The sequence below is a fragment of the Hyla sarda genome, chromosome 10 (assembly GCF_029499605.1).
Source record: "Hyla sarda isolate aHylSar1 chromosome 10, aHylSar1.hap1, whole genome shotgun sequence".
Lineage (NCBI taxonomy): Eukaryota > Metazoa > Chordata > Amphibia > Anura > Hylidae > Hyla > Hyla sarda.
The window spans coordinates 144,728,429-144,749,076 of NC_079198.1; the positions used below are offsets into that span (position 1 = coordinate 144,728,429).

Here is a 20,648-nt window from a genome sequence, read left to right on the forward strand (position 1 = left end):
CTTCAGCAGCACCTCGGCACTCTTTGAGGTTTTCCCCATTGTAGCAGCTGCAGTGACATGGGGCGACAAATGGTCAGGGCAGACGGTGGAGTTTCAGTGTGACAATCAGGCGACAGTTGCCATAGTCAACAAGGGCAGTTCCGGGCATGCTACTGTTATGTCATTCATGCGCAGACTAGTCTGGGTGTCCTTACAACACAATTTCAATTTTGTAGCCAGACACATACCGGGGGTAGACAACACGGCCGCAGATGCTCTGTCCAGAGCTAATTTCAATCTCTTTTCACAGGTGGCTCCGCAAGCAGACGCAGTAGGAACACAACCCCCTTGCCTGGCACAATTAATCTTGGACTGAATCATTACACACAGGTGGCCCGGGAGTTAATGTCGGACGCCTTAGCCCCCAATACCAGGAAGGCCTATCATGCAGCACACGACACCTTCAAGGCATATCTGTCGCAGCATAGTATCCCCTTTTCTTACGACACCACTATCATTCTATCTTTCATCGGTTTCTGCCACTCTTCTCTGCACCTGTCTCATAGCACTATCAAATCTTACCTTTCGGGCATTCAGCATTTCATTTCTTTATACCACCCAGACAGGCTATCTATCTTATCATCTCAGGCTGTCAAGGCTGCGCTCAGAGGGGTGGTGGCTCGTAGCGCCACAGCGCCAACTCTCAGGAAACCGATCAGCGGCGAGCTGTTCCGAGCCATGTCTGACGCATTAGCCAATAACCCGTTTGGCTTCGAGCGCAGTCTGATAATCAAATCTGCCATTTATCTAGCCTTCTATGGCTTCCTCCGGCCGGGTGAATTTTCATGTGTCAGGCGGGGAGCGACACATCCACAGAAGGCTCATTTAAGGTGGCAGGGTTCTTGGTTCGAAGTTTCACTGTCTGTCACAAAAACTTGTAGGTGGGGGGCGGTGGTTAAGTATTTTCCTTCAGGTAATAACTGGTGCCCGGTGGCAGTGTTGGCACAACTGGTTGAGTTCCTCCATGATAAGCCTCCGGAGTCGCCACTGTTGCCTTTCGGTGGAGGTGCTCTTACCACTTCTCTTTTCACATCGCATGTCCGCACGCTGCTTGGTAATTTAGGACACAACCCCAGAGAGTTCTCAGGGCACTCATTCCGCATAGGAGCAGCATCGGCGGCCTCCAGGCACAAAGTGCCTGTACATGTCATCCAGAAGTTGGGGAGGTGGCGGTCTGATGCATATACCACTTATGTCCCAGATCCCTCAAGGGAAATGGCAGAGGCATTTCAATTTTTGGCACTATAAATAAATGATACTTAATTACCCTAACTGGTGGTGTATTTTTGCCCTCTATAGGCTGACCCTCGACGCGGTTTTCAGGCACACCTCAACCGCTGTTCTATGTTATAAGCAGAGTTTTGGGTTTAGGTCTTGGTAAATCTAGTTTCTTGCAGGTGGCCTTGGCAGGAGATAACAGGTAAGCCCATGCACGGTTCAAAGTCCTGACCACAAGTGGGAAGCCTATCAGGCTGAATTTGTGGGAGGGGCTTTGGCTATTTAACATCCATCGGCCCCTCCCTCTGGGCGTATGCTGGGTTGGCGAAACCCACCCTCCTCACCCTTTTCTTCATCACCATACATAAGGGAATGCCCTCTATAGGCTGACCCTCGACGCGGTTTTCAGGCACACCTCAACCGCTGTTCTATGTTATAAGCAGAGTTTTGGGTTTAGGTCTTGGTAAATCTAGTTTCTTGCAGGTGGCCTTGGCAGGAGATAACAGGTAAGCCCATGCACGGTTCAAAGTCCTGACCACAAATATTGTAAGAACGGCGGAGAATGATTCGGGCACTTACAGGATCGGTGACACATATTGTAAGAACGGCGGAGAACGATTCGGGCACTTACAGGATCGGTGACATATTGTAAGAACGGCGGAGAACGATTCGGGCACTTACAGGATCGGTGACATATTGTAAGAACCGCGGAGAACGATTCGGGCAATTACAGGATCAGTGACATATTGTAAGAACCGCGGAGAACGATTCGGGCACTTACAGGATCGGTGACATATATTGTAAGAACGGCGGAGAACGATTCGGGCACTTACAGGATCGGTGACATATTGTAAGAACCGCGGAGAACGATTCGGGCACTTACAGGATCGGTGACATATTGTAAGAACGGCGGAGAACGATTCGGGCACTTACAGGATCGGTGACATATTGTAAGAACCGCGGAGAACGATTCGGGCACTTACAGGATCGGTGACATATATTGTAAGAACGGCGGAGAACGATTCGGGCACTTACAGGATCGGTGACATATTGTAAGAACGGCGGAGAACGATTCGGGCACTTACAGGATCGGTGACATATTGTAAGAACCACCGAGAACGATTCGGGCACTTACAGGATCGGTGACAAATTGTAAGAACCGCGGAGAACGATTCGGGCACTTACAGGATCGGTGACATATTGTAAGAACCGCGGAGAACGATTCGGGCACTTACAGGATCGGTGACATATATTGTAAGAACCGCGGAGAACGATTCGGGCACTTACAGGATCGGTGACATATTGTAAGAACCACCGAGAACGATTCGGGCACTTACAGGATCGGTGACATATTGTAAGAACGGCGGAGAACGATTCGGGCACTTACAGGATCGGTGACACATATTGTAAGAACGGCGGAGAACGATTCGGGCACTTACAGGATCGGTGACATATTGTAAGAACGGCGGAGAACGATTCGGGCACTTACAGGATCGGTGACATATTGTAAGAACCACCGAGAACGATTCGGGCACTTACAGGATCGGTGACACATATTGTAAGAACGGCGGAGAACGATTCGGGCACTTACAGGATCGGTGACATATTGTAAGAACGGCGGAGAACGATTCGGGCACTTACAGGATCGGTGACACATATTGTAAGAACGGCGGAGAATGATTCGGGCACTTACAGGATCGGTGACACATATTGTAAGAACGGCGGAGAACGATTCGGGCACTTACAGGATCGGTGACATATTGTAAGAACGGCGGAGAACGATTCGGGCACTTACAGGATCGGTGACATATTGTAAGAACCGCGGAGAACGATTCGGGCAATTACAGGATCAGTGACATATTGTAAGAACCGCGGAGAACGATTCGGGCACTTACAGGATCGGTGACATATATTGTAAGAACGGCGGAGAACGATTCGGGCACTTACAGGATCGGTGACATATTGTAAGAACCGCGGAGAACGATTCGGGCACTTACAGGATCGGTGACATATTGTAAGAACGGCGGAGAACGATTCGGGCACTTACAGGATCGGTGACATATTGTAAGAACCGCGGAGAACGATTCGGGCACTTACAGGATCGGTGACATATATTGTAAGAACGGCGGAGAACGATTCGGGCACTTACAGGATCGGTGACATATTGTAGGAACGGCGGAGAACGATTCGGGCACTTACAGGATCGGTGACATATTGTAAGAACCGCGGAGAACGATTCGGGCACTTACAGGATCGGTGACTTATTGTAAGAACCGCGGAGAACGATTCGGGCACTTACAGGATCGGTGACATATTGTAAGAACCGCGGAGAACGATTCGGGCACTTACAGGATCGGTGACATATTGTAAGAACGGCGGAGAACGATTCGGGCACTTACAGGATCGGTGACATATTGTAAGAACCGCGGAGAACGATTCGGGCACTTACAGGATCGGTGACATATATTGTAAGAACGGCGGAGAACGATTCGGGCACTTACAGGATCGGTGACATATTGTAGGAACGGCGGAGAACGATTCGGGCACTTACAGGATCGGTGACATATTGTAAGAACCGCGGAGAACGATTCGGGCACTTACAGGATCGGTGACTTATTGTAAGAACCGCGGAGAACGATTCGGGCACTTACAGGATCGGTGACATATTGTAAGAACCGCGGAGAACGATTCGGGCACTTACAGGATCGGTGACATATTGTAAGAACCGCGGAGAACGATTCGGGCACTTACAGGATCGGTGACATTTTGTTCCTTTCATTCTTAGGACTTTCCACCGGTTGCGACGTCCTGCGCGTCTATGAGCAGACGAGAGCTGAGGAACCTCCACTTCAGAGCGAAGGAGGAGGATGAAGAGGAGGATGAAGCTTAAATAATGAAGACACCGTATAAGTGAGTGATCCGATTATATAGAGCAGTGGTCTCCAACCTGCGGACCTCCAGATGTTGCAAAACTACAACTCCCAGCATGCTCGGACAGCCAACGGCTGTCCGGGCATGCTGGGAGTTGTAGTTTTGCAACATCTGGAGATCCGCAGATTGAAGACCACTGATATAGAGCGTCACCAAACCGCGAGGATCTGTCTCTGTACTGTGAATAGAGCGCTGTTCACACCTGTTCTCTGAGCCGCCATCACAGGTTTTACCACTTCTGACAGACGCACATACTTTACATCTAAGGACATAAATATACTTGGGGGGCGTGTTCTTAATGTATGTAAATTATACTCAAGAGCAGCATTCATAATTCTGTAAATGAGCCAATCTACAGGAGGATAGCAGCTCTGAAGCCTGCACCAGCAGAATAGTGAGTGCAGCTCTGGAGTATAATACAGAATATAACTCAGGATCAGTACAGGATAAGTAATGTAATGTATGTACACAGTGACCTCACCAGCAGAATAGTGAGTACAGCTCTGGAGTATAATACAGGATATAACTCAGGATCAGTACAGGATAAGTAATGTAATGTATATACACAGTGACCTCACCAGCAGAATAGTGAGTGCAGCTCTGGAATATAATACATGATATAACTCAGGATCAGTACAGGATAAGTAATGTAATGTATGTACACAGTGACCCCACCAGCAGAATAGTGAGTACAGCTCTGGAGTATAATACAGGATATAACTCAGGATCAGTACAGGATAAGTAATATAATGTATGTACACAGTGACCTTACCAGCAAAATAGTGAGTACAGCTCTGGAGTATAATACAGGATATAACTCAGGATCAGTACAGGATAAGTAATGTAATGTATGTACACAGTGACCTCACCAGCAGAATAGTGAGTACAGCTCTGGAGTATAATACAGGATATAACTCAGGATCAGTACAGGATAAGTAATGAATGTACACAGTGATCTCACCAGCAGAATAGTGAGTACAGCTCTGGAGTATAATACAGGATATAACTCAGGATCAGTACAGGATAAGTAATGTAATGTATGTACACAGTGACCTCACCAGCAGAATAGTGAGTACAGCTCTGGAGTATAATACAGGATATAACTCAGGATGAGTACAGGATAAGTAATATAATGTATGTACACAGTGACCCCACCAGCAGAATAGTGAGTACAGCTCTGGGGTATAATACAGGATATAAATCGAGATTTTCCTAGCTTGCGGAAAATATAAGTTATATATCAGACAGGAGGCGAGTATCTTATGCATTAATCTTTCTTTATTAATGCCCATAGCAGAATTACTATCTTCATTTAAAAGTAATTCAAACAGAAAAAACTTCTTTAAAATGACATTAAAGACTACAACTCCCAGAAGTCCTTGTAATCCCGATAGCCACTCCTAGTCTGATGGCTCCTATATAAGGGACTGCCCGAGTATAACCCTTCCTCTTTCTTTATGCGAAAAACACAGCCGCACAGGAACCGCGAACTCCATCCAGACTTCCGCACTGCAACCTGGATCTTCGGCCAGCCAGCCCGCAACACTCCGACTCTGGAACTGGAACCTGGAAACTTGGTCCACGGAATCACCAACTTCATCCCAACAGGGATTTCAGGAACTTAGATTTTTTCCCAACGGGGACTCAGGAACCATAACACCTGTCCAAACCAGTTAACCGCCAACAGGAACCCAGCTCCGCCGTTCAGTATCCTGCAAAGAGAACAAAGCCTCGTAATAGGGTTGGGTTGGGAGGGAAGATACTCTCCTCCTGTCTTCGTATAACTTATATTTTCCGTCACAAGCTAGGAAAATCTCAATTTATATATCAGACAGGAGGCTCATATCTTATGCAAGTTCAAAGCTACTATCCTACACTTCATTCAAAATAGCAAGACAACAATAATCATAAAACTGACATGGAGACATGTTCCTCCGGTCTGAAGTAAAAATAGCGAAACGTGGTCTCAGAAGACCAATCAGCCGCCATTAAGAGATCGGATAGAGAACCTCCGGATATGACCACCTTAGTAGCCATCGCCCCCCTGGAAGAATGGGCTCCAAACAGGGATATGTCGATACCCGCCATTTCCATGGCGGAACGCACCCATCGCGCTAAAGTAGCGGAGGTAACCGGATGATGAGGTTTGACATAGGAGACAAGGAGTTGAGAAAATTCTGGAGAGCGCAAATCGGCAGTTTGCGCCTTATATGCCTGCAGGCAACGGACCACGCAGAGCCGTGGATGTGCAAGAAAAAACGGATAAAAAACAGATTGGATACCCGTTTTGGTCCTCTGAAAATTTGACTCCCTGAGGCGAAAATTGGCGCCTAGAGATGTCCAGGATTTTAAAGGGGTTGTCCGGTGCTTAAACATCTTATCCCCTATCCAAAGGATAGGAGATAAAATGCCTAATCGCGGGAGTCCCGCCGCTGGGGACCCCCGGGATCATGCAGGCGGCACTCCGTTTGTAATCAGTCCCCGGAGCGTGTTCGCTCCGGGACTGATTACCGGCGACTTCAGGGCCCCCTCCCGTAGGCTTGCATTGAGAGGCGGAGCGTGACGTCACACGCCGGCGCAAGCGTGACATCACATGCCGCCCGCCCTGTAGTCGCAGGTAATCAGTCCCGGAGCGAACACGCTCCGGGGACTGATTACAAACTGGGTGCCGCGTGCATGATCCCGAGTGTCCCCAGCGGCGGGACTCCCGCGATCAGGCATCTTATCCCCTATCCTTTGGATAGGGGATAAGATGTTTAAGCACCGGAGAACCCCTTTAACGTCCGAAACTCGTTTGATCAAGACCAGACAAAGTAGGACAGTAAGTTTGTAAGACAACAACCTCAATGAAAGAGCACTATTGTCCTCCCACGTAGGGAACATATCCAGTAACCTGGAAACATCCCAGGTTGCCTGATATCTGGGACGTGGAGGTCGCTTAAATTTGACGCCTCGCAGAAGTCTGCACATCAATGGATGTTTGCCAACCGGCAAAGAATCCACCGGAGCATGGTAAGCGGAAATAGCCGACCGGTAAACATTGATGGAGCTAAAAGACTTACCGGATTCAAAAGATTCCGCTAAATAATTCACCACTACAGACACAGGCGCCTGTACGGGATCAACCTGTCGTTGATCACACCAACGAACCCAGAGTCTCCAGGCTGATCGATATGCCGATCTAGTCCCGGGGGCCCAGGCCATGGCGAGGAGATCCCTAGCCGACCTTGAAAGATCGCTATCCGTGTCTGGCACCCCGAAACCAACCACGCTAGGAGAGGCAGGTTGCCCTCTACCACCAGAGGGTGAAGACCCTTGGTTGGGTTGGTGAGAAGCTGCGGGAAGTGAGTAAGCAGCCTTGGATAATCCACTGTCATCCCCAGAACGAGAGGGAACCACTGTTGCGTCGGCCACCATGGAGTGACTAACACGACCGTCGCCTTCAGGTTCGCTATATGTAGGAGAACCCTGGGGATCATCGGGAATGGGTGCATAGTCCGTCCACCGCAGACCCTTCTGGGTCCGGCCTCCAGCTGAAGAAGCGAGGCAGTTGATGATTGAGGTGAGAAGCAAATAGATCTATGTCTAACGGACCCCAAAGCCTCCTCAGCCATAGGAAAACCGAATGATCCAGACGCCAATCACTGGAATCGAGAAGATAGCGGGAATTCCAGTCGGCCACCATATTGGAGACCCCGGGGATATACTCCGCCATCGGAACAATGTCTCGGGACAGGCAGAAGTCCCTTGCGATGTCCGCCAGGATTCTGGACCTGGTGCCCCCCAAGCGGTTGACGTACTGCACCGCTACCACGTTGTCCATGCGTAATAATACACAACAATTGGATGCACGTGGCATGAAACTCCTGACAGCGAAGAACGTCGCCAGAAGTTCCAACGCATTAATATGTAAGAGGGATTCCGTGACGGACCACGTCCCTCCTGTAGAGGCGTCTCCGCACCGAGCGCCCCAGCCCTGTTGACTCGCGTCCGACTCTATGATGATGTCCGTGCTGGAGTTGAAAATAGTCTTGCCGTTCCACTCGACGGCATGACTGAGCCACCACCACAATTCTTCTGTGGCTTCCGGACAGAGGGGTACCGTGTCCGCATATCTGACACCCTGTTGCAGATGCAGGATCTTGAGCCTCTGGAGGGCCCTGTAGTGAAGCGGGGCCGAGAAGATAGCCTGGATGGAGGCCGCTAGAAGACCTACTAGTCGTGCCAGCACCCGTAGTCACAAGCAACCCTTGCTCAAAACCGCCCTGATTTCCTTGCGGATGAGGGCCAATTTTGCCTTGGGCAGACGAAGGACGGCTTGATTGGTGTCTACCAAGAAGCCCAAGAACTCCATCTCCCGAGCTGGAACGAGAATTGATTTCTCGCGATTGATTATGAATCCCAGCTCCTTCAACAAAGAGACCGTCCACTTTATATGGAGGGAGGCCTTCGCCTCGGAGCGAGCCATGATGAGGAGGTCGTCTAGATATATGATCAGACGTACCCCCCTGCTCCTCAAAGATGCCACCACTGGTTTCAAAAGTTTGGTGAAACACCACGGGGCGGACGAGAGGCCGAATGGAAGGCAAGTAAATTGCCACATGCGATCCCTCCAGAGGAAACAAAGAAGCTGCTGTGAAGACGGGTGCATAGAGACGGTGAGATAGGCGTCCTTCAAGTCCACCTTCACGAGCCAGTCCCCTGGTTGCAGAAGATGCCGAAGGAAGTGGATTCCCTCCATTTTGAAATGTCGATAAGTGACATGTTGGTTTAGATCCTGAAGATTGATGACAGGTGGATAGCCGCCCCCTTTCTTCTTGACTAAGAGGTTGCTGATAAACCCCGAGGAAGACGGACTGACTTCTACAACTGCCTGTTTGGACAGAAGGTCTTGTAGTTTGTTGTCTATCAGAGCAATGTTCTGGTCTGAAAACCGGATAGGGGGAGGAGGTACATTCAACTCCGGTATGGATTGAAGTTCTATGAGAAAGCCTGCCACTGTAGGGAGTATCCACGCGTCTGCCGTAATCGCAGACCAAGCAAGGATAAAATACCTCAGTCGCCCCCCCACAGGTATGTGAAAGTGTGGAATGTGTGGAGTACTCACCGGAAGATGGGCTGGATCGGGGGTAGCCTCTGCCGCCACGTCCACGCCAAGGTCTGCCACGAGGTGGGAAGAACGGTGCCGGCTGCGCCACTGGCATGAAGTAGGATGGAGGCGCCTGAGGGTATTGATGTTGAGCAGAGGCTCTAGCGTGTGGCCTGTAGGCTGAAGTGCGGCCGGCAGATCGGCCTCTACTTCTGCCAGCTCTGGGAAAAATTTTATTGGCCCCAGATTTTTTCAGTGAAGACTGGGCCTTGTCGAGGCTGGTGAAGAGCCCGACAAATTTGTTGATATCCTTAATAAGGTTATCTCCGAAGAGCATACCTTCCGCCGATGGACCCGGCTCTGACTCGGCTAGGTGGGATAATTGCGGGTCAAGCCGCATGAGGATGGACCGACGTCGCTCAGTAGAGCATGCGGTGTTGGCAGTGCCCAATAAACAGCCCTCTGGGCCCACCCCCGAAGCTGGCACAGATCGACGGGTTGGACCATCGCCGCCGCTTGCTCGGAGAGGTTCAATATTTTTGTAAGAGGGCTGATCAGATCTAGGATACGATCCCGGATGGATTTAAAGTATCTCTCTATCCCTTTTTTGGGGAACTTCCCCGACTTCGTGAGGTACTTAGACAAAACAGGATCCACCTCTGGTGTGGACACTTTTTTGGGGAGAAAAGGTCTGGGGCATTCTGCCTTCAGTTTATTCCTGTCAGTTCTTTCTAGGGATCTGCGTGCCCAGAATTCCACGTACTGAGAAACGTGGGGGAGTGGTGTCCAATTGCCAGAGCGAGGATGGATGATCGCATCTGGATGAAAGAACGGCTCTCCTAGCGAGTCTAGGATGACAGCACCCTGTGGGTCAGGATTGGCGTTGGTATTGAGCGCCGTGGTCCCAGCATCCATGTCAACGGATCCAGACTCGGAGACTTCAGTCTCAACAGATTCTACAGATGATTCCTCATCTGAGGAGTCTACAAAGGAATCGGGTTTGGCCCGCCTTGCGCCTCTTATCAGATGTCTCCCTGAGGCCCAGGGGTCGGACAGAGTCTGGGGGGTGCGTGGGTTGGCAGTCTATGGTAGGAGCTGCCTGGAGCATAGATTGTACTTCCCCTGCCGGAGAGTCGGATGCCGCTACAGTGGGCTTACGGGAGGCCTTGCCTCTCTTGACTGGCGGCTCACCGCTTAGAGGTAGTGGACCTTGTAATAGGGACAATGGCTGCTGAGAGCCAGCAGGTGCAATGGTAGATGCCAGAGCTGCCTGAACCGATCTATTAATGAGATCCTGGATCTGAGTGCACTCAGGAAATGTGCCGTATCCAGAGATATCTCATCCCCTCTGGGGGGAGCGGAAGTAGATTCATCAGCCATGTGAGTAGGAATACTGTGGTATGCCTAACACCCTAAGGTTATACCAGGGCAGGGGGTCTAACAGTTAGAGAAGGCTAGTCCGTGACACAGGAGGTCCCTTCCTAATGCCTGCAGCACACCTTACAGGCAGAGAAAATGATCTGAGAGGAGGGCAGGAATAAATTCCCCCTCCACGGTAATAATATATATATCTATGCAAAATCTTACACAGCTCAGAACAATATCAGGCTCCATCCTCCACACCGCTAGCGCTGAACTGGCGCTACGGCGGGAGGAGGACCTGAATCCTAGCTCCCAGGGATGAAGTCTCATGAGACTTTGTTCCCTAGGAGCTGATAGGTCAATTCCGAGGACGCCCACTAGATACGCCCGGCGGGCACGCCCCTTCCACCAACGAAGGACTTGGAGAAGGAGTTGCGGCCGGCACGTCGGTGGACACGCCCCCCAGCCCGCGCGCGGGAATAGGAGACGCAGGGAGGGGAAGAAGCCGAAAAGAGAGAGCGAGAGAAAATGGCGTCCCGGGTAAGATGGCCGGAATAGGAAAGAAGGAGAAAGGGAAGGCAGGGAAGAATGCCGCGACCGGATGCGCCGATTCCGGTGTAACCTTTAGCGTTCCGGAGCAAAAACCGGAACAGAGGAGACGGTCAGAGAAACTATAGAAATATATGAAAAAAGAATAAAGCGGCATAATAGAATATCTACCAAGTCAGAACTATATAGAAAAGGAATAGTCTGAAAAGATATCCACATGAGACAGAATCTACAACCAATATCAAGATATCTTATATAAGCAGAAAGAAAGAGGAAGGGTTATACTCGGGCAGTCCCTTATATAGGAGCCATCTGACTAGGAGTGGCTATCGGGATTACAAGGACTGCTGGGAGTTGTAGTCTTTAATGTCATTTTAAAGTAGTTTTTTTCTGTTTGAATTCCTTTTAAATGAAGATAGTAATTCTGCTATGGGCATTAATAAAGAAAGATGAATGCATAAGATATGAGCCTGTCTGATATATAACTCAGGATCAGTACAGGATAAGTAATGTTATGTATGTACACAGTGACTTCACCAGCAGAATAGTGAGTGCAGCTCTGGAGTATAATACAGGATATAACTCAGGATCAGTACAGGATAAGTAATGTAATGTATACACAGTGATCTCACCAGCAGAATAGTGAGTGCAGCTCTGGAGTATAATACAGAATATAACTCAGGATCGGTACAGGATAAGTAATGTAATGTATATACACAGTGATCTCACCAGCAGAATAGTGAGTACATCTCTGGGGTATAATACAGGCTATAACTCAGGATCAGTACAGGATAAGTAATGTAATGTATGTACACAGTGACTTCACCAGCAGAATAGTGAGTACAGCTCTGGAGTATAATACAGGATATAAATCTAGATTTTCCTAGCTTGTGACGGAAAATATTAGTTATATGAAGACAGAAGGCGAGTATCTTATGCATTAATCTTTCTTTATTAATGCCCATAGCAGAACCTTTATAACTTCTTTTAATAAAGTTCAAACAAAGAATTTCAATCAAAAAACTACAACTCCCAGCAGTCCTAGTAATCCTGTAAGCCACGCCCAGGCTGGTGGCCCCTATATAATGGACTGCCCCAGGATGATCCTCCTCTTTCTTGATGCGACAACCTCAGCAACACTGGAAGCACGATAGCCATCCGGAGAACCGCACCGCCACACGAGTCTTCGGCCAGCCGGCCCGCATACTCCGACTTCAGATCTGGAACATCACCAACGGATCCATCCCAACGGGGATGGTATCGGAGGAACGTCATCCCAACAGGGGATGAAGACAAACGTCAACTGCTCGACCAGGTCAATCACCAACACGGACACGTCTCCGTTTTTCAGTAACCTGGGAAGAGATAAAGACATCCATCACAGGGTTGGGTCGGGAGGGAAGATACTCGCCTCCTGTCTTCATATAACTAATATTTTCCGTCACAAGCTAGGAAAATCTAGATTTATATATCAGACAGGAGGCTCATATCTTATGCAAGTTCAAAGCTAACAGTTCATAATGATACATCAATACATAAGATACGTAAACTGTCATAAGACCGACATGGAAATATGTTCCTCCGGCCTGAAGTAGAAATGGCGAAAAGTGGTCTCAGAAGACCAATCTGCCGCCATCAAAAGGTCGGAAAGGGAGCCCCCTGAAGAGACTACCTTAGTAGCCATTGCTCCCCTGGTGGAATGAGCACCAAACAGGGAAACGTCTATGCCTGCCAGTGCCATGGCGGAACGCACCCAACGTGCCAGCGTGGCTGACGAAACCGGGAGATGCGGTTTAACGTAAGAGACAAGAAGTTGGGGAGAATTCAAGGAACGCAAGGCGGCAGTCTGCGATTCGTAGGCCTGTAGGCAACGGACAACACAAAGCCGCGGATGATCCGGAAAAAACGGGTAGAAGACCGAATGAATACCGGTCTTGGTCCTACGGACCACCGAAAAACTAACTCCCTGAGGCGAAAATTGTCGCCTAGAAATGTCTAGGGCCTTCACGTCCGACACCCTTTTGACGGACACCAAGCACAAGAGCACCGTTAGTTTAAAGGACAACAATTTTAGGGAAAGATCGATGTTGTCTTCCCAGGTGGAAAACATGTCAAGAACCTTGGAAACATCCCAGGTGGTTTGGTACCTGGGCCGCGGAGGTCGTTGAAACTTTACGCCTCTCAAAAGTCTACACACCAGCGGGTGTTTACCAACCGGCAAGGAATCTACCGGGCAGTGGTAGGCTGAGATAGCCGACCGATAGACGTTAATGGAGCTATAGGACTTGCCGGATTCAAACGAATCAGCCAAGTAATTCACCACTACTGATACAGGTGCCTGTACGGGATCAACCTGTCGTTGATCACACCAACGCACCCAGAGTCTCCAGGCTGATCGATATGCCGATCTAGTCCCGGGGGCCCAGGCCAAGGCGAGGAGATCCCTAGCTGACTTTGAAAGGTCGCTATCTGCATCTGGGATCCCGAAACCAACCACGCCAGGAGAGGCAGGTTGCCCTCCAGAACTAGGGGGTGAAGACCCTTGGTCGGATTGGTGAGTAGCTGTGGAAAGTGGGGAATCAATCTGGGATAATCCACCGACATCCCCAGAAGGAGGGGAAACCACGGTTGTGTCGGCCACCAGGGGGTGATCAGCACCACCGTCGTATTCGAGTTCGCTATTTGTAAGAGGACCCTGGAAATCAACCGGAAGGGGGGAAACGCATAATGCGTGCCTTTCGGCCAGATTTGGCGGAACGCGTCCACCGCGTACGCCTCCGGGTCCGGCCTCCAGCTGAAAAAGTGGGGTAGCTGGCGATTGAGGCGCGAGGCGAATAGATCCAAGTGGAACGGACCCCAAAGTAGCCTCAGCTGAAGAAAAATGGAACGATCCAGTCGCCAATCGCTGGAATCGAGCAGATAGCGGGAATTCCAGTCGGCAACCATATTGGAGACCCCGGGGATATACTCCGCGATCGGGATTATTTCGCGGGCTAGGCAGAAGTGCCAGAAGTCCTTCGCGACGTTCGCCAGGACTCTCGATTTGGTGCCCCCTAAGCGGTTGACGTATTGCACCGCTGCCACATTGTCCATGCGCAGTAATACACAGCAATTGGACGCGTGTGGTATGAGACTCCTGACGGCGAAAAACGCCGCTAAGAGTTCCAATGCATTGATGTGAAGAGTGGCTTCGGATGCGGACCATGTCCCTCCTGTGGAGGAGCTTCCGTACCGGGCACCCCAACCCCGTCGACTCGCGTCCGACTCTATGATAACGTCCGGACTGGAATTGAAAATGGTCTTGCCGTTCCACTCTACGGCATGACGAAGCCACCATCGTAATTCCTCGGTGGTCTCCGGGCAGAGGGGAACCTCGTCCGCATATCTGAGACCCTGTCTCAGATGCATGATCTTGAGCCTCTGTAGGGCCCTGTAGTGAAGCGGGGCCGGGAAGATGGCCTGGATAGAAGCCGCTAGGAGACCCACCAGACGCGCTAGCGCACGTAAGGATAAACAACCCTTTCGTAGGACTGCCCTGATCTCTTTGCGGATTAGGGTAAGTTTTGACTTGGGAAGACGGAGGACGGCCTGATTGGTGTCCACCAGAAATCCCAAGAACTCCATCTCTTGGGCTGGGAGTAGAATAGATTTCTCCTGGTTGATTATGAATCCCAGCCCTTGTAACAATGACATCGTCCATGTCATGTGGAGATATGCTTGAGATTTGGAATAAGCCATGATGAGGAGATCGTCTAGATAAATGATCAGACGAACACCTCGGCTCCTTAAAGACGCCACCACGGGTTTCATGAGTTTTGTGAAACACCACGGGGCGGAGGATAGACCGAATGGAAGGCAAGTAAACTGCCACATTCGGTCCCTCCAGAGGAATCGAAGTAGGTGTTGTGATTCCCTGTGAATCGGGACGGTGAGGTAGGCGTCCTTCAAGTCTATTTTCACAAGCCAGTCTCCCGGCTGAAGAAGATCCCGAAGGAAGTGAATGCCCTCCATTTTGAAATGTCGATACTTGACATGTTGGTTCAAGTCCCGGAGGTTGATCACAGGACGATAACCACCCCCTTTCTTTTTTACTAAAAAGAGGTTGCTTACGAAGCCCGGAGAGGAGGGTTCCACCTCCATGACCGCCTGCTTGGCTAGGAGGTCTCGCAACTCCTTGTCTATGAGGGTAACGTTTTGGTTTGCAAATCGAATAGGGGGGGGGATAACATTTAGAACCGGTAGTGACTGGAGGTCTATGAGAAATCCCGCTACTGTCTGTAGAATCCACGCGTCTGCCGTAATCGCAGACCAAGCGTGGATAAAATACCTCAGGCGCCCCCCCACAGGAATATGAGCAAGAGGAGTGAAAGGTGTACTCACCGGTAGGAGGTCTGGATCGAGGGTAACCACGTCCGCCGCGGCCGCGCCAGGGTCTGCCCCGGGGTGGAAAGAAGGGCGCTGGTTGCGCCACAGGCATGGGATAGGATGGAGCCTGCGCGTATTGAAACTGAGAAGGGGCTCTGCCCTGTGGCCTATAGGATGGGGTGCGGCCGGCAGATCGGCCTCTACCTCTGCCGGCCTTAGGGAAAACCTTATTGGTCCCCGATTTTTTTAATGACGTCTGGGCTTTGTCTAAGCTTGTAAAAAACCCTACAAATTTGTTAATGTCCTTAATTAAGGAATCCCCAAACAGCATGCCTTCTGCTGAGGGGCCAGGCTCAGATTCTGCCAGGTGGGACAATTGAGGATCCAGGCGCATCAATATTGATCGGCGCCTCTCTATGGAGCAAGTAGTATTAGCGCTGCCAGCTAGGCAGACCGCTCTCTGTGCCCACCCTCGCAATTGTTGGAGGTCCACAGGCTGATCAGTTGCAGCTGCTTGCTCCGATAGGTTCAAAATCTTCGTGAGGGGACCCATTAGGTCTAGAATGCGGTCCTGTATTGACTTAAAGGACCTCTCAATCCCTTTCTTAGGGAATTTCCCAGATTTTAATAAATATTTAGTTAGAATTGGGTCTACCTCTGGGGTAGCTACTGCCTTTCTAGGAATGAAGGGCCTAGGGCACTCTGCTCTCAGTTTATTTCGGCTAGTCCTATCCAGGGACTTACGTGCCCATGATTCTACGTATTTAGATACGTGAGGCAAGGGGGTCCATTCACCAGAACGGGGATGAGAGATGCCGTCTGGGTGGAAGAATGGTTCGCCTAGAGCATCTAGGAGGACCTCGCCCTGCGTTGCAGGGTTGGCGTCTGTGGTGATCGCCGTGTCCCCAGCATCATCATGAAAAGATTCAGACTCGGAGTGGTCCGACTCGTTGGAATTATCCGACGAGTCCTCATCTGAGGTGTCGACAAATGAGTCGGGTTTAGCCCGTCTAGCGGATCTATGCCCCTTCACATGTATCTCCCTGGGGCCCAGGGGTCGAGTGGTGTCTGAGGGATGCTGGGGTTGGTAGCTCGTGGTTGGAGCTGCCTGGAGCATATTGTTGTCTTCCCCTGCCGGGGAGTCATGTGCCGCCATGGAATGTTTGCGTTTATGGGACGCTTTCCCTTTCTTAATTGGCGGTTCGCTACCCTGCGAAGGTAGCGGTAGAAAAGTCACTGGTTGTTGGGCTTTAGTGGTCACAGTGACTGAGGCCAGAGCTGCCTGGACCGACTGATTAATGAGGGCCTGAATCTGGCTTGCACTCATAAACTGTGCTGAGTCTGTAGAGAAGACCTCCCCTCTGAGGGGGGCATCTGTAGGTTCCTCAGCCATGAAGGGGTTAACTTAATATGAGTATATATAAATATACAGTATTTCTGAGGTAAATGGTTGAGAGTCTTACAAGTAGGTATAAATATATCTATATATAACTATAAGGATATATAACTACAAAGGCTAACACTAATTAGGAGAGTGGAATAAATTCCCTCTCTCCACTGCTTACAGGCTCCTTCCTCTACGCCGTCCGCGCTGTAACTGGCGCTGCGGTGTGAGGAGAAACCGATAAGCTCCAGTCCCCAGGGATGAAGTCTCGCGAGACTACCTCCCTGGAGCTGATAGGACGTCGCAGAAACGCCCGCTGCATACGTCAGCAGGAGCGAAAGACGTGCGAAGAAAGGAAGAAGGAGGACCCGCCCCCCCTGCCCGCCCGCCGCGCGCGCGCGCGCGCGAAGAGCGCGGGAAGAAGGAGGAGGAAGGAAGAAAAAAGGGCGCAGAGGTAAAATGGCGCCGAGCGGGTGAAGGGATGGGGGGGGGGGGGGTTGACAGGGAAAGAAGAGAAATATTCAGCGATATTAGAACCGGAGGGACGGCTCCGGTGCCTACATAACCCCAACACAGGAAGGGGAAAGAAAGTATAGAGTAAGAAATAATGGAAAGTGAACCATATATATATATATATATATATATATATATATATATATATATATATATATATAAATATATATATATATATATATATATATATAAATATATCTATTACAATATATATATGTGTATAGGACAGAAGATACCTTAGGGTATCTGTACAAAATATCAAGTATACAACGTTACACAGTATATTACATGAGACTTATCTGTATGTATGCTGCCATGAGCAGAAAGAAAGAGGAGGATCATCCTGGGGCAGTCCATTATATAGGGGCCACCAGCCTGGGCGTGGCTTACAGGATTACTAGGACTGCTGGGAGTTGTAGTTTTTTGATTGAAATTCTTTGTTTGAACTTTATTAAAAGAAGTTATAAAGGTTCTGCTATGGGCATTAATAAAGAAAGATTAATGCATAAGATATGAGCCTCCTGTCTGATATATAACTCTGGATCAGTACAGGATAAGTAATGTAATGTATGTACACAGTGACCTCACCAGCAGAATAGTGAGTACAGCTCTGGAGTATAATACAGGATATAACTCAGGATCAGTACAGGATAAGTAAAGTAATGTATGTACACAGTGACCTCACCAGCAGAATAGTGAGTACAGCTCTGGAGTATAATACAGGATATAACTCAGGATCAGTACAGGATAAGTAATGTAATGTATGTACACAGTGACCTCACCAGCAGAATAGTGAGTACAGCTCTGTAGTATAATACAGGATATAACTCAGGATCAGTACAGGATCAGTAATGTAATGTACACAGTGACCTCACCAGCAGAATAGTGAGTGCAGCTCTGGAGTATAATACAGGATATAACTCAGGATCAGTACAGGATAAGTAATGTAATGTATGTACACAGTGATCTCACCAGCAGAATAGTGAGTGCAGCTCTGGAGTATAATACAGAATATAACTCAGGATCGGTACAGGATAAGTAATGTAATGTATATACACAGTGATCTCACCAGCAGAATAGTGAGTACAGCTCTGGGGTATAATACAGGATATAACTCTGGATCAGTACAGGATAAGTAATGTAATGTATGTACACAGTGACCTCACCAGCAGAATAGTGAGTGCAGCTCTGGAGTATAATACAGGATATTATAGATGACTTTGTGTCAGATGTAGGTTTGGATCTCATTGTATTTTTCATTCTTTCTTTTCAGATGCCTTGAGTTTCGCAGCCCGGACACTGGATCGGAGCCGCTACCTACTGCCTGTGACCTACACTCAGACTGTTGAAGCCAAAGTGCTGTTATCTGTATATAGAGAAGATCCCCGACCCTCGGGGTGTGAGCAGAGGAGACTTTTGGGTTGTTGTTACCGCTGGAGTTAAGTGTCTTCAGGGACTGATAATCCTGGTATCTACAGTCTCCGCTGCTGGAAGGACCGATCCTAACATCAGATCTGCATACATGACTGCTTGGAGGACCGATCCTAACATCAGACCCGCATACATGACTGCTGGGAGGACCGCTCCTAACATCAGACCCGCACACATCACTGCTGGGAAGACCGATCCTAACATCAGATCTGCATACGTGACTGCTGGGAGGACCGATCCTAACATCAGACCCGCATACATCACTACTGGGAGGACCGATCCTAACATCAGACCCGCATACATCACTGCTGGGAGGACCGATCCTAACATCAGATCTGCATACATCACTGCTGGGAGGACCGATCCTAACATCAGACCCGCACACATCACTGCTGGGAGGACAGATCCTAACATCAGACCCGCACAGATCACTGCTGGGAGGACCGATCCTAACATCAGACCCGCACACACCGATGTGCCATTTATATCCCGTCTCTTATGTAACATTGAAGAGAGATGAAATTAGGAAACAAGAATGTGAAATGTAGACCAAACAGCTGGAACCTCTCAGGATCGGGGCTTCAGGTCCCCAAGGATTGTGGGGGATCAGGTAGAACTTGTAATGTTTGCCGTGGTCATATGTAGCAGAGCCGAGTGGGTCCTCTGTGGTTTACCATTTGTTTTCCGCTCTGCCTCCAGTTTCTCTTTTGCTTAGTAAAGTTCTTACACTTTGATGCTTTGAAGCAGAAGAACTGCAGATGTAGCAGAGCTGAGTGCGTTGTGGTTTGTAACAGACTGCAGGTTAACCTTCTGCATTATCTCAGGGAGTTAACACCAGACATAGATGAAGTAGTCACATGACACACTCGGCTCTGCGGTGTCCTGTATGTTTGTATCTATACTGTGGATTTAATGCATTATGTATTGTTGTGTTTGCATTTTATAATAAGTTTGACAGCAAAAAAGCTTTAATATTTGGGCGCAGACCCGGAGGGGAGATGAAGTGCCTGAATCCTGCCCCCCGACTAATGTCCACCTCATCCTGCTACCTCTACTCCAGTGGTCTCCAGTCTGAGAAACTACAACTCCCAGCATGCCATGATAGCCACAAGCCATTCTGCCTTCAGAGTTGCAAGCCACAGATGCCTGAAGTAGTGCGGGTACACGGTGCTGTAGTAATAGTACCGTCACATGGTGCTGTAGTAATAGTACTGTTACACAGGGCTGGAGTAATAGTACCGTCACATAGTGCTGTAGTAATAGTACCGTCACATGGTGCTGTAGTAATATTACCGTTACACAGGGCTGGAGTAATAGTGCCGTCACATAGTGCTGTAGTAATAGTACCGTCACACGGTGCTGTAGTAATAGTACCGTTACATGGTGCTGTAGTAATAGTACCATTACACGGTGCTCTAGTAATAGTACCGTTACACAGTGCTCTAGTAATAGTACTGTCACATGGTGCTGTAGTAATAGTACTGTTACACGGTGCTGTAGTAATAGTACCGTTACACGGTGCTAGAGTAATAGTACCGTTACACGGTGCTGTAGTGATAGTACCGTTACACGGGGCCGGAGTGATAGTACCGTTACACGGGGCCGGAGTGATAGTACCGTTACACGGGGCCGGAGTGATAGTACCGTTACACGGGGCCGGAGTGATAGTACCGTTACACGGGGCCGGAGTGATAGTACCGTTACACGGGGCCGGAGTGATAGTACCGTTACACGGGGCCGGAGTGATAGTACCGTTACACGGGGCCG

The 20,648-nt window shown here is 49.3% G+C and overlaps 1 protein-coding gene across 2 annotated transcripts in view; it reads left to right on the plus strand.

Annotated features, from left to right (window-relative positions):
* Positions 1-20,389, plus strand: part of C10H1orf174 (chromosome 10 C1orf174 homolog) — a 30,721-nt gene extending 10,332 nt beyond the window's left edge. For both annotated transcript variants that reach the window (XM_056541662.1, XM_056541663.1), the window contains exons 4-5: positions 4,043-4,167; positions 18,724-20,389. In XM_056541662.1, the coding sequence (XP_056397637.1) occupies positions 4,043-4,147 (105 nt within the window). In that variant the 3' untranslated portion in view covers positions 4,148-4,167; positions 18,724-20,389. The remainder of the gene's footprint in view (positions 1-4,042; positions 4,168-18,723) is intronic.
* Positions 20,390-20,648: the final 259 nt, after the last annotated feature.